The sequence below is a fragment of the Ziziphus jujuba genome, chromosome 5 (genome assembly GCF_031755915.1).
Source record: "Ziziphus jujuba cultivar Dongzao chromosome 5, ASM3175591v1".
Taxonomy (NCBI): domain Eukaryota; kingdom Viridiplantae; phylum Streptophyta; class Magnoliopsida; order Rosales; family Rhamnaceae; genus Ziziphus; species Ziziphus jujuba.
The window spans coordinates 27254989-27270007 of record NC_083383.1 but is presented as its reverse complement, the minus strand read 5'-3'; the positions used below and the strand labels follow the sequence as shown (position 1 = coordinate 27270007).

Here is a 15019-nt window from a genome sequence, read left to right as displayed (position 1 = left end):
GCATTTATGTGTTTGATATATTCATAAAGTGTTATAAAAATATGAGATTGTACTAAGTGAAAGGTGTGGGCGGCATGAGTCATAGAGGCACATAATTCCTATGCTGAGTAAAAGTTTGGTAAAAGTTGGGACCATCTTGGAATATAGGTAGTAAGCTATGGAAGGGATCCCAACACATATAAAAGTTTATTTTTATGGTTTATTAAATTTTACTCATATTTGCATTTTAACGCTATTGTTATTGAAATCCTGGAATTTTGTGAAACTTGTATTAAAATTGAAGGAATAAGGTAGATGTATAGTTTCAAATTAAGTTTTTTGTGCAGGATATATTTGGGGAGTCCATTTTGCAGAGAGATGCTACCAAATATTCTGTAGAATTTCAGGTGGGGGTCTTTACTCGAGGCTATTCTAGGGTTTTTGATAGGTAACTCAAGGAGAATATTGACAACTTGGTATCAAAGCTCTAGATTTCGTTACCTCTTGGAGGTTTGGTATATGGTGGTGTACCCCAAATGGTTACTCATTACCATATAGTTATGTTCAGAGATGGTATGTATTCCCTATGATCAGTCAAGGGATTATATCACCAAGTAGTCCAAGTAGTAATTGCATGTAGTAGTTCAAGTTGTAGTTGAATTTTTAACCAAGTTTAACGAAGACTGATCCAGGTTGAGTAAGTAGATCCCATAGTTGATTTTTTACTACGAAAGAAATTTCATTTGACCAAGGCACCGTAATTAAGTACTCGTTAACTCTAGTTCGTAGACTAATAGTACACTAAAATCGAAACTGAGATTAGAAAGTTATGATCATAACAAGGTGTGGTCCACACTGAGTTTAGGGTTGACTTTCTATTTATATGGATTTTGAGTTTGACTTATGTACCATTTGATAGTGCTCATCAATACAAATCCATAGACTAATAGTACGCTTAATTTTGACTTAATGTTAAAAAGTTATAAATTTATAAAATTGTATTTATTTTCTAGAATGGAATTTACTAGATAATAGAATATTTAAAAGGATTCTTGACAAATGCCACGTATCATATCTATTGGTAGGTGTCACGTCTTAGCAATTGATGTGTGCCACATGTTACCATAAAAAATTATTATTATTTTTTTCCTTCTCTCTCTCTCTCTCTCTCTCTCTCTCTCTCTCTCTCTCACGTACGCACAAAAACCGCCTTCTTTCTCTCCCCCTTGGCTCTGGCCGGATTGTCATCTCTCAGATCGTCCATGGCTGCATATGTTAGACATGGGCAAAGCCCATAAGATTTTCGGCCGACAGCCGAGAAACCATGAAGAGTTGTTGCCAGATGTGCCTAGACTGGGCATCTGGTATTCGCAATGGCGAAGCTGATTTATATACATGTTACTAGGATTTTGATATGCTAGGAATATAATTTCACTTTATATTGGAAACCTTGTCAACGTGGCAAATGTTTAAATGTTTCACTTACTCAATTCGATTATTTTGAATTTTAAATTATTAATTCAAATAACATCTTCAGCATTTAACACATCATCACATTACATTTCACCCAAAAAAAAATAAAAAAACACATCATCACATGACGTTTCAACACAAAAAAAAAAAAAAAAAAAAAGAAACAAAAAAAGAAAAAAAAAAAACTCATCACTTTTTCACCTTATGTTTCCCAACAGATCATAACTTTATAATATAGATTTTTTTTTTCCCCCTGATGATTTGATATGTAAATGAACATTTTGTTGAAGGAAGAATTGGAAGAGCATGAGAAGCTGGTGAGGTTGATTAAACAAGTAGATGGGGTCATTTCAGTAGTGGCATACCCTCAGGTTTTTGAACAGTTGAAGATCATTGATGCTATCAAAGTCGCTGGTAATGTAAAGGTTGCCAATGTCTCCTCCTTTGCAATAACTCAAATAGTTAAACACTCCCTCTTTTTGTCATGTTTTATTTTATTTTTATTTTTCCTTAAATAAACACTCCCTTCTATATTAATTGAAGCCTCCACATCATTAATACTATGTGCATAAATCATACATATCATATTAATTCCGTATTTTATTTCTTATATAATTTACCTTTTTTGGGACTTTAATGATTAATTTATTTTTTAATCTTTAAGGTTTTGTTTCTAGTTTGGTTGGTGTTCAGTCCACACATTAGACCTTTTCCTTTCCCCTCTAGCATGTGTCTTATTATTGATCAAAAGTTAATTTGGATTTAAATAATTTGTTTTTCAATTTTTATTTCTTCTTCAAAGTGTTACTATTTTTTTTTCCAAAGGAATAATTGTCATAAACTCACTCCCACTAGCCTATCTATTAATATTTTTTTGACATAATTAATAATATTTGAATATTAATTATTTTCAGAGATTTTTCAGTCAGATTTTGGATGTGAAGAGGATAAGGTGAATCCTTCGCCTCCTTTTCTACAATTTTTTTTGATAAAAAAAAAAAAAATAAGACGAGCATCAGAAGAAGCTGGGATTCCTTACCCTTTTGTTTCTGCAAATTGTTTTGCTTCTTATTTCGTGAATTATTTGCTTAGCTATCATGATATCCGAGACAATATCAATGTTTACGGAAGGGGCAAAGCGGATGGTATTACTATTATTATTATAAAACATCTGAAAAAAAAAATTAAAATCAGATGGTGTTTGAATTATCTATTTTTATATGATCTTTCTATAAATAATTTTTGACATGCGACAAATAAATAATTGATATGATTAAATATTTTAATTATTTTATTTTATTTTTACCACATGTTAAAAAAAATTTATAAAAGGACTATAAAAATAGGTTGTTCTTGGACCACTTGATTATATCTCTCTCAACATTATGGCACTCACGGTTTGTTAATTTATACAGACAAATATATATATATAGATATATATATGAAATCTGTTCCTTTTAACAAGGCTTTTCTAAAATAAATAGACTTTTAAACTAATCTAATCAAAACGTGGAGATACATTTTTTAAAGAAACCCTTTTGTTTTTTGAATTAATAATAAAAAATCAAAATTTAAAATTTAAAAAAAAAAAAAAAAAAAAGCTCTTTTAACCCACCTATATTTGGGTAAAAAATCCATGTATGTTTGGCTATAGAAGGTTAAAAGGGATTTTCAAAAATAGATCTCCATTTTAGATTATATAAATTTAAAAGCTCAAATCATCTGTCAAAAACATTTTTACAAAGAATAAACCTTTTATATATATATATATATATATATGTCATATAAGATACAACATACCACATAACAATTATATTACCGATATCAAAAACTTTAGCAATATTTATTGTTGTTTTAATCTTTTGCAGCCCTTCCACATCCGCAGAACATACAGATTTCCATCCTTCATATTATGTTTGTGAAGGGTGACTTGATGAATTTTGAAGTAGGAGAGGACATTATTGAAGCTTCAAAGCTGTATCCAGATTTGAAATACACTTCAATTGATCAGCTTCTTGATGTATTTCTAGTTAACCCTCCAAAACCTGTAGTTGCTGCATTTTGAGTGAGCCCTTTCTCTTTAAATTTGTAGTGAATCAGTGTTTGCATGTTGTTTTGATAATATCTACTAGTATGCATTATTGGCTTCTTCTTTTATTATTATTATTTTTTTTAGGTAGTTTAATTATCATTGTCTTCCCTAATGACTAATGATATAATTTTCTTCAACAACTGTTTCAAATTATTTAACACATGACCTTTTTTTTTTTTGTTATCCTTTGACTAATTACAAGATTTAGCTTCTTGATCAAAGGTATTAAACCAACAGGAACGATTTCTTTTCTTTTTGGCCTTTGAAAATTTAAAGCGGAAAAAAATAAATGAAAAATCCTTGAGAAAGTTTCGCTGCAAGTTATCTTTAATTCTTGATAATTTAGCACAACTTGCAAAATAGAAAGAGTTCTAGTGTAATTTATTTTTATTTACTTTCCTTATTGCAGTAGATATTGAATTCTATAATTCTTATTGATCAAGTTGTATCCCCAAAAATTGAAACCCCCACCTCGTAAAAAATAAAAAAATTTATTACCATTTCCACCACCACCACCACCACCACCACCACCGCCCCACCCCCCCACCCCCCCTCTTAATAGTTTAGGGTGTTATTATAAAAGAAGTGGAATTCAGGAAAGGAAAAGATGAACCCCCCATTTAGGAAACTTAATAGGAGGACAATGAAATTTGGAGAGCCATTTTGTCAGCAAAAAATGCTTAATTTTTAGGCATTTTCATTATCTGGATTCCGTTATATTCACGTCTATCTCGCAATGGAAGCCAGCTATCAACAATGTTAGAGGTTCCAATTACAAAACGACAGAAAATATACACGCATCTATATATGGCAAATCAAATACCAAAGAGAGTACAAATCAATCTTCCATGTATTGAGCTCCGTCGCTGCTACACCATGAGACAAGGCTGTTGATATGAGGCAGATATGAAGCAGATAATGGAACATCTCCTTTCACCAACTCAACTTTTTTCATCTCTTGGAGTTCAAAATCATAAATGTAGAAAGAGCGATCTTCATCTCTCATAAATACCACATCTCCCTTGATTCTTAAGCTACAAAGAGGAACCATGTCCAATATGGTACCCACAGTTATACTATGCTGCAATGTCCAGACTTCCCCGAATAAACTTTTCAAGATCCAAATGTCTATTTGACTGACTTCCTCATGATGAGTGATGAAACTCAAGCAGCCACCCAGCTCAACAATCCGGTCATAAGTTCTGCAACATTTCGGGAGTGGAACTTGGTGAAACTTTTCCATGTCTACTTCCATAGAAATGATGTAATCGCTATGGTCAATCTGAGGAATCCAATGCAGAGCTCCAATTGCTGAAACAGGGCTATATCCAAACCAACCAAAAAGTCCAAATGAAGGACCATTGATCTCTCTCCAAAATTTCATTCCAAGATTCAGGATCTCACAACTGACATGCCCCAAGTTATCCCGAAATAAGTGCACTACTTTATATTCACCTGTAACATTACTTAATGCAAAAGCATAAGATTCCATATGGGGAGGAAACAGAGTACCTGGTGGAAGAGTACTCATCTTCCTAGTCACTGGATTCATGACTATTAGTCCTCCTTTCTTCATTTTGTTATCGAGCAAAATTAGACCATTGCAGGTAGCTCTGATATTTCCCATGCACCTTAAATTGTACTCTCCTATCTCACTATTTTCACCATTAAATTCTCGGAACTGGACAGAAAAACTTGAAGCAGGATAACGTTGCTCAAAAAATGGTAGAGGTTTTGACTGAAGAAGTTTGTTTTCAACTGAAATGCTATTTGGCTTCTCGGGAGGACTTGATGACATAGAAGAAGAGAATGAACTTCGTCTCTCGATTAGAAAGATTAAAACAGTTTCGGATCGACAAAGATGGGAATCTATGAATTTGGCATTATTAATGATATTATACCAAGGCTTACATACAAACCTTGCCCTTTGGAGAGACTCAAGAGGAAGCCGTATAAGGATGTTTGTTATACAATCTTTAGGAAGATAAGGAACTAGGATCTCTTGTTGCTTTCTTTTCTCTTCCTGTGTCTTCTTGCTCGATGCTCCCTCTTCTACCAGTCTTAATAAGTTTACATTCTTGTTCTTGATCGATTTTGCCATTCAGCCTTCTTAATTCATGTATTTGAATCTTCAGTATTGCAGGGACACAAGGGAGAACAGTGACGAACAGAACATAATCTCTTCCCTACAGAAATTTGAATAAATGAAGGAAATAAGTTATAGAAGATCAGGATAATGAAAACCATGCAGATAAAAACAGTAAAATGGGTAAACAAATATATAAAAGCCAAGATGGTAAACAAATATCTGAAAACCCAAGATGGAGCCATGGAATTTCAGGTTTATTCTGCATCATGGCGAAAACTCTGAAATTCTCAATTTCCCACAACGGACTTTTAATTCAGAACAGTATTCAGCCTTCTTTTATAAACATTTAAAAAGTAGTGAATTTGTAGAAGGTTCGGTTGAACAAAAAACCTTCTAACAGTATATATAAGGCTCCTATTACCTTAAGTGCCATACTCACCTAACTCGCACTTAGATTCTTCAGAACACCTCTAGGCATATTACAATTGGTGAATAACTTGCTGAACCACTAAAACCTGTGCTTGTTATAAATAATACTCACCTAACTGGCACTTAGATTCTTCAGAAAATCTCTAGACGTATTACAATTGGTGAATAACTTGCTGAAACACTAAAACCTGAACTTGTATGGAGCACAACAGAGCGAACTTCCATTCAAGAGGAACGACTGACCTCTGAAATGAGTCCCAGAAGATCGATACAAGGACTTTAGAAACAATTATAGATATTATGGATTAAGAAAGTAATCCAAATTTGATAAGAAGTTACAGTAAAACCAGTTACTCAGAAGACCAAATTTAGCTTTCTCTAGGTAAGACAAGTTTGATGTTATCATGTAGCACATATGAAGACTGATGATCAGTGCCAGCATAAACATTGTATCAATCCACTATGATACAATCCGTGCTTCACAAAGTGTGAATGTTAAAAGGTTTGTAGTAGGTACTATATCCCTAGAAATTCAACAAAAACACTGAAAAATTATAAACAAATTTAGTAATGCAATAGTTCTAAATATGCAAGTTCAAATTTATTTTGGAGGGAAGCAGCAGCAGCCTTTTATTTGGCATACTGCCTTCAGATATCACAAGTTTTTCTTTTCTATTTTATTTTATTTTTTCTTATTATCGAAAAACATATCACAAGTTTGTATTCAGCAGATAAAACAATTCTGTCCTTCCTTTCCATTATGCTTTACTCTTTGTTATTTTAGGATACAAGTAAACTATTTGATTAGTATAAATAGGAATGACAACATGCAATTACCATTGTAAAGGCCACGATTTTACCTAACAAATAAAATATTGCACCTGAGGCAGCCCCCTACAGAAAGAATTTTCAGTCATTTCACTAGAGATATGGTAGGCTATATGGGTTACCAACCTAAGCTATATCAGTTAAAGGAACACTTAATAAGTATTCGCCGAGATTAACACAACTAAATGCTGTTACGACCCGTTTTAGTAGCCACTATTAATCAAGATAAGTAACTAGTAGGAAAGGTGGAATTAGAACAACCATATTTTTCATAAACAAAGCCACCAAAAGATCAAGACGGGTAAATTCTTTAAGCCATAGGTGCAGCAACAGCATAAGGAAGGGAAAATAAAAGAAAAAATTTGTGTTCTATTAAAATGGTAGACGCCACCTTACCATAATGTTATTGGGAACCAAAGAAAATATCAAAGCATTTATCAGATGCAATTCCTATCTATATGAAGATTATGCAGGAAATTACAAAATAAACCATGTTAAGGACACAAAGATACTGTAAAACACCATCTCTGCCCACCCAAATCATCAACTTCTAAGCATATATAAAAACAAACACCAACTAATAAATAAAGGGAGGAAAAAAGGGTTATCTACTTTGAGATTTTTCATCAAACAGTCTGTTGACTTTTTGAGCAGAAAGTAGATAAGAAAAGAGATTATCAAAACTATTATGCACAAAGCTTGTAAGATACAGATATACCATGAATAACAGCTTTATCCACCCAATCATCATCACATTATAATCCTATAGAAACAATGGAAGAAAAGCGCAACCCACTTGGACTCACATATTCACTTTCATCAAGCAAACATATTGACTTTGAATTGAAAGTAAATTTAGAAAAAAAAGAAATCAAACCCATGAAGGAATTCATGGGTGATAATCAAAATCAGTGCTTGAAGTCAAATTGAGAATATAAAAGAACATACTTGAAGCGATCAAGAAGAATGAGTGATGAAGTTGTTGTTATACCTGATTAACAGAGGGAGAGTTAGTAGTAGAGCAGACGAAGATGAAGAAGGTCGAAGTTATAGTTCAATTGGGTTCTCGGGTTTGGAAGAATGAGTCTCCGTTTGCAGTCTTGTCGTCAAGCACCGTGAATTCCAAGGCAATGAATGTCTTCCTGACCCCATTAGCAGCATAGTTTTTGTCCCTGCAATTTTATATATATATATATGTAATATATTTTGTCAACAGAGGGTATATATGGAAACGGATTGCCCTGGCTGACCTCTATGTCTCCGCTTTTACGGTAACAGAGGAATAGAAGCCACCCAGATGCCGCACAACGTATAGTTATATTTTTTCAACTACTAAAATATATATATATTTTGTTCGGTGTGGACTCCGTATGATTTTATGGTGGGAACGTTGTAAAAAGGTCGAATTTTAAAAAAATTATTTTGTTGTATAATAATATTGACATTCAAAAATCATCGTTTTTTTTTTTGGCTGATAAAAATGAATCGTACCAAGTTTAAAGAAATTATTTTTTTATATAATAATATTGATATTAAAAAATCATCGTTTTTGCTGATATTCGTACAGTAATATTTACAGTTTATTTTTTATTTTTTACCTTTTTGAAAGTTATATGACCTTTAAACAATATTTTTAGCGAAAAGGAAAAAATAAAAATGAACGAAATATCCATTAAATTTTATCTGTCTTTTTTTTTTTAATTTTTATTAACTGTCGTATTGTCATTATGTAATTGATACAGTTTTTATATATTTAATTTATATGTGAAATTTTTAAAAAACTTGTTAATAAGGTCTAGATTTTCCAAAATGAGTATAATCTTCCAAAATGTTTGTTTTGACACATTTTTATAAAACTAGTTTTAGATTTAAAATTTACTGTTCATAATAAAGTATTCTAAATCAAGTAAAAATAATTACAATCTTGAAATTAATGGTTATATGATTTTAATATTGTCAAAACTTAGTTTATAAAGTTGACATTTCTCAAAATGTTAATAATTTTCCAAAATCTTGTTTTAAATCATTTTTATAAGACTAGTTTTGAGATTTAAAAATTTAGTGTACAGATTGAAGGATTCTGACGTACGTAAAGTCAATTAGACTCCTGAAATTAATGTTTGTATGAGTTTAAAATTGTTAAAACTTTTATACAAGTTCCAAATTTCTCCACAATCTTTGTTTTAAATAATTTTTCTTTTATCAAACTTGTTTCACATATAAAACTTTAATGTTCAAAATACAGTATCATAAATCATTTTTTTTTTTTTTTATCAAACTTGTTTCACATTTAAAACTTTAATGTTCAAAATGCAGTATCACAAATCATGTAAAGGTAATTACACTTTGTATTTAATGTTTATATAACTTTAAATTTGTCAAAAACTTTTTTTTTTTTTTTATATGAGGTCCAAATTTCCCAAAATGTTTATAATTTTTGAACATATTTGTTTTAAACCATTTTTCCAAAAAAAGAAGATTTGAGATATAACACTAGCTTGAGAGCTAACAGGTGAAGCATTAGTAGGAAAAACATTGAGTTCGTTTAACATATTTTTCCATTATTTACTACTTAATTTTTTTTAACTCAATTGGCTACTTAATTTTCAGTAATGAAACATTACTATTATGTTTTCTTGTATTTTTCACATTTGGAAATCTGTTATGGAAATTTTTGTTTGCTCTGGTAGAGATTTACATAAATTGAAAGGAAACTTCACACAAAATATATATTTTTTTAAAAAATAAAATAAAATAAAATAATGATTTGCTTGATTGTAGAAACTCATTTCAATTACCATATGCGTTGGTGTACAATCTCAACTTCTTTTCAATTTGATTTTTCTTAAAGTTTGTTTTCTCTTGATGGTCTTCATATTAGGAATTTGTAAATACAATTTATTTTTTTTATTTTTTTATTTTATTTGGGATTTGCAAATACTGGAACAAAGTAGGCAAAGCGCTTGAGACTTTTGGTGTTAAAATTATCGGTACAAAGAGGAGTACTTCCCATGTAAAGGGTTTTTGTAAACCAGCTGGTAAACTAAATAAAGATGCATATATATATATATATATATATGTGTGTGTGTGTGTGTGTGTGTGTGTGTGTGTAAATATGCTACAAAAAGTACCATTTTGTGCGCCGTCTAACGTCCCACGTCCCGCAAAATGGTGATCTCTATAGCATGCTGTATATGTGTGTGTATATATATATATATATATATTATGACAAGAGAGCTCACTCAATATGTTAAAAGAAAAATGATTATTTTAAAACATTTCATCATCTGGGTTTCCTTTATATTCACTACTATCCGTCAAAGGAAGCTAGCTATCAACAATATTAGAGGTTCCAATTATGAAATGACATAAAAGCACGTTTATATGCACATACAGCTATTTATGGCAAATCAAATTGGACCAAGAAACATAAAATCGCATCAAAGAGAGAAGTTCCAAACTTACAATCAATATTCCTTGAGTTGAGCTCCATCCCTGCTACACCATGAGACAAGACTGTTGATATGAGGCAGATATGAAGCAGAAAATGGAACACATCCCTTCACCATCTCAACTTTTTTTATCTCTTGTAGTTCAAAATCGTACAGGTAAAACGAACAATTTTTATCTCTCTTAAATACCACATCTCCCTTGATTCTTAAACTACAAAGAGGAACCATGTCCAATCTGCTACCTGTAGTTATACTATGGTGCAATGTCCAGACTTCCCCATATAAACCTTTCAAGATCCAAATGTCTATCTGACTGACTTCCTCGTGATGAGTGATGAAACTTAAGCAGCCACCCACCTCGACAATCCGGTCATAAGTTCTGCAACGTTTTGGAAGTGGTACTTGGTGAAACTTTTCCTTGTCTACTTCCATAGAGATTATGTAATCACTATGGTCAATCTGAGGAATCCAATGCAAAGCTCCAATTGCAGAAACAGGGACGTATCCCAACCAACCAAAGAGTCCAAAAGAAGGACCATCAATCGCTCTCCACAGCTTTGTTTCAAGATTCAGGATCTCACAACTGACAAACCTCAGGTCATCCCGAAATAAGTGCACTATTTTATATTCACCAGTAACATTACTTAGTGCTAAAGCATAAGATTCCCTACGTGGAGAAGACAGAGTACCTAGTGGAAGAGTGCTCATCTTCCTAGTCACTGGATTCATGACTATTAGTCCTCCTTTTTTCATTTTGTTATCGAGCAATATTAGACCATTGCAGGCAGCTCTGATATTTCCCATGCTCTGTAGATTGTACTCTCCTATCTTACTATTGTCACCTTTAAATTCCAGGAACCGGATGGAAAAACTTGGAGCAGGGTCAACAACTGGTTGTTGAAAGAGTGAGAGAGGTTTTGACTGAAGAAGATTGTTTTCAATTGAAATATCATTCGGCTTCTTGGGAAGATTTGATGGAATGGAAGAGAGTGAACTTTCTTTCTTAATAGATGATAAAAAGATTAAAACAGTTTCAGAGTGACAAAGGTGGTCTTCAATGAATTTGGTGTTATTAATGATATTATACCAAGGTTTACATACAAACCTTGACCTTTGAAGAGAGTCATGAGGAAGCCGTAGAAGGATGTTTGTCATACAATCTTTAGGAAGATAAGGAACTAGCATCTCTTGTTTCTTTCTTTTCTCTTCCTGTATCTTCTTCATTGATGCTCTCTCTTGCACAACTCTTAATAAGCTCACTTTCTTGTTCTCTGTTGATTTTGCCATTTTGCCTTCTAACTCATGCATTTGAACCTGCAGATAATTTTACATTTTAACGTTATCAAAGTTTTTGAAGAAATACAAAGGAGAAAAAGTGAGAAACAGAATACAATCTCTTCACTCCAGAAAATTGAATAACTGAAGGGAAAGAAGATAACATGATTAAAAGCCACAGGTTAGTATCATTGCAGATAAAAAGATGAGGGGGTATAATTGTCCCTCCAGAAAATTGAAGACGCATTCTACTTCATCATTAACAGTCCTAAATTCAATATTCTATGATGGAATTTTAATTTGGAACCACATATAGTCTTCTTTTTAAAAGATTAAAAATGGAGCAAAATTGTTAGAAGGTTCAGTTGAACAAGAACCTTCTAACAGTATAACTCCTATCACCTTTATTGCAATAACTCACCAAACTGGCACTTGAATTCTTCAGTCCATCTCTAGATATATTGCAATTAGTCAATAACTTACTGAACAATAAAAACTTGTGCTTGTATGGAGGACAACAGAGTGAAATTCCACTCAAAAGGCAGGATTGACCTATGAAATGGATCCCAGAAAGTCAACACGGTGACTTTAGAAACAATTATGCACATTAGGGCGTTAAGAACGACATCAACCTTTGATAATAAAATCTATTACTCAGAAGACCCAATTTAGCTTCCTCCAGGGAAGAGAAGTTTGCTGTTATCATGTAGCTCATATGAAGTCTCATGAGTAGCACCGTCATAGACATTTTAAAGATCCACTATGATACCATCAATATATCCCCAGACATTCGGTAAAAGCAACAGAAAAAATTTAAACCCAATTAACTAGTGCAATATTTCTTACTATACAAGTTCAAATTTATTAGAAGGATGCAACTGCAGCACTTTCATCCGCCATACATCTTTCACTCTTGCAACAGTTTCATATTCAGCAGATACAACCAATTCTTTGCTTTCTTTCCATTATGCTTTACACTTTTTTAATAAAGTATAATATTTGGTTAGTATAAAATGGGTAAAATGGGGATTTATGCTTTACACTTTTTTAATAAAAGTATAATATTTGGTTGGTATAAAATCGGAATTACAACATGCAATTAGCATTATAAAAGCCAAGATTTTACTAAACGAAATAAATTATTGTAATTGAGAGCCAACCACACAGAAACAAGATTTAGTCATTTCACAATGAAGATAAGTTAAAGGCTTAATTAGTATTAGTCACCATTAACACAACAAAGGCTGAATAATGTATTTAAGCAAATCACTATTAGTCAAGATAAGTAACTAGCAACTAGTTGGAAAGAGCATAATTAAGAGCTCCAATGCTTAGCCATAAATAAATAAATAAATAAATAAAGGAAAAGAAAGAGAGGGGGGGTGTGGAATGGTCACCAAAGCATCAAGACAGGTAAATTCTTCCAGCCAAAGGTGCAGCAACAGCTGAAGGAAAAGAAAAAATAAATAAAAAATAAAAATTGTGCCCTATTAAGATGGTTGGACTCCACCTTAATTTATTGGATACCAAAGGAAAACATCAAGCAATTATCAATGCAATTCCTATATATATTATGCAGGCAATTACAAAATAAACCAATTAAGGACGCAGAGATACTATACAACATCATCTCTGCCTACCCAATCACCACCTTCTAAGCATATATATATAAAAATAAACACCAAATGATTGACAAAAAGTGGAGGAAAAAAAAAAAAAAAAAAAAAAAAAAAAAAAGGGTAATCGACTCTGAGTCCCATATTAACTTTCATCAAACAGTCCATTGACTTTGAGACGAAAGTAAAAAAGACTATGAAAACCATTATAAATAAGATACAGATATACCATGAATATCAGCTTTATCCACTCAATAATCACAATCATAATCCTATACAAATAAAGCAACAATAGAGAGAGACTAAAGGAAGAAAAGTGTTAACCCATTTTTGACTTCCATAGTCACTTTCATCATGCAAGCATACTATCGACTTTGAGTAAAAATTAATTTTTTTTAAAATAAATAAAACCCATGAAGGAATTCATGGGTTATTATCAAAATCAATGCTTGAAATCGAATTGGGAAAGTAAAAATAAAACAAATTACTCAAGCGATCATGAAGAACAAAGTGATCGACGTTGTAGTTTGTACCTGATCAACAGCAGAAGCACTGGTAGTAGAGCAGAGGAAGAAGAAGAACAACGTCGTCAAAGTCACAATTCCTTTATGGAAATTGGGTTTGGAAAATTGGTAGAGTTAAAGAGTCTTTTTGGCCATGTCGTCAAAGCGTTGTGGTGAATTTCGAGGAGATCATCATCTTCTCCACCCATTACCAGCATACAAAATGAAATTGAAATTGATTGCGAGAATAGGTTTTGCCCCTGATTATTATTATTACCATTGTAATTATTATTTAATAGAAGGGTATATAAGGAAATAGCCTGACCCTAGGCTTGACCTCTTTTATCACCATTTTCACGGAAACAAATGGAAACCCACCCACCGAAAGGCAACACAACATGGCATACAGATGATTCCGCAACAAAATAAAATAAAATAAAATAAAACATGACATACAGATCACTTTTTTTTTTTTTTTCTTCACCAAAAAAAAAATATATATATATATACATATATATATTATATAAATGCTTTTTTAAAAAAAAAAAACAATTTCATTTCAACTTTAACCTATACTTTTTGTGATCAAAAAGAAAACTTTAACACATATGATTAGCCAAAGTAAAATTACAATAATACCCCTTCTTTTTATGTATTCTATTCTTCAATTTTTATTAATTATCATATTTTCATGTCATTGACACATTAGTCTATGGAGATGTTATAAGTTAATTTTCTATAAGTATAATTAAATCCAAAAATAATAATATATTATTCACGTTAAAGTTTGAACTTTAAATCTAAAAATATATTTTCTGCAATTTTACCATTAAGTTACCCATTCCATACTTTCAATTGTAAATAATTTGGAAAAAAATTTTAATGCCTGTAATATTATTTATATATATATATATATATATATATTTAGTTTACAAGTGAAATTTCAAAAACTTGTTTATAAGGTCCACATTTACCACAAATATTTTGTTTTAACCCTTTTTTATAATACTAGTTTGAGATTTAAAACTTTAATGTTCAAAAAGTTATATTTTAAATCAATCAAATAAAATTACTCCTCAAATTAATTTTCTATATAAGTTTAAACTTGTCAAAACTTGTTTTATTTTAAACCATACTGATAAAACTAATTTGAGATTTAAAATAAAGTATTCTAAATCAGGAAAAAAATAAGTAAAATTTTAAAATTAATGTTTATATATGAAAAAATGTTATTTGCCACGTTAGTGGTCCTTATCAAAGTCAAATACATTTTTGTGTTACTA

At 31.5% G+C, this 15019-nt stretch overlaps 2 protein-coding genes across 4 annotated transcripts; both read right to left on the bottom strand.

The window, feature by feature from the left end:
• Positions 1 to 4135: 4135 nt before the first annotated feature.
• On the bottom strand, positions 4136 to 8192 carry LOC107421493 (F-box protein CPR1). Of its 2 annotated transcripts, XM_048476622.2 has the most exons (3): positions 7882 to 8192; positions 6175 to 6307; positions 4136 to 5730 (listed from the first exon to the last, which is right to left on the bottom strand). In XM_048476622.2, the coding sequence occupies exon 3, from the start codon at positions 5643 to 5645 to the stop codon at positions 4383 to 4385; it is 1263 nt and encodes a 420-aa protein (XP_048332579.2). In that variant the 5' UTR covers positions 5646 to 5730; positions 6175 to 6307; positions 7882 to 8192; the 3' UTR covers positions 4136 to 4382. The 2 variants fall into 2 exon arrangements, with proteins under 2 accessions (XP_048332579.2, XP_015886229.3); XM_016030743.4 differs by lacking the exon at positions 6175 to 6307 and having other exon boundaries at positions 7882 to 8191.
• Positions 8193 to 10138: 1946 nt separating this feature from the next.
• On the bottom strand, positions 10139 to 14118 carry LOC107421497 (putative F-box protein At3g17490). Of its 2 annotated transcripts, XM_016030747.4 has the most exons (3): positions 13767 to 14118; positions 13015 to 13062; positions 10139 to 11656 (listed from the first exon to the last, which is right to left on the bottom strand). In XM_016030747.4, exon 3 carries the CDS (start codon positions 11648 to 11650, stop codon positions 10358 to 10360), a length of 1293 nt encoding a protein of 430 aa, XP_015886233.3. In that variant the 5' UTR covers positions 11651 to 11656; positions 13015 to 13062; positions 13767 to 14118; the 3' UTR covers positions 10139 to 10357. The 2 variants fall into 2 exon arrangements, with proteins under 2 accessions (XP_015886233.3, XP_015886234.3); XM_016030748.4 differs by lacking the exon at positions 13015 to 13062 and having other exon boundaries at positions 13767 to 14117.
• Between the last annotated feature and the right edge of the window lie 901 nt (positions 14119 to 15019).

Excerpts from the sequence above, each read along its gene's own strand:
- LOC107421493 (XM_048476622.2), bottom strand. The coding sequence starts at position 5,645 with ATGGCAAAATCGATCAAGAACAAGAATGTAAACTTATTAAGACTGGTA.
- LOC107421497 (XM_016030747.4), bottom strand. The coding sequence starts at position 11,650 with ATGCATGAGTTAGAAGGCAAAATGGCAAAATCAACAGAGAACAAGAAA.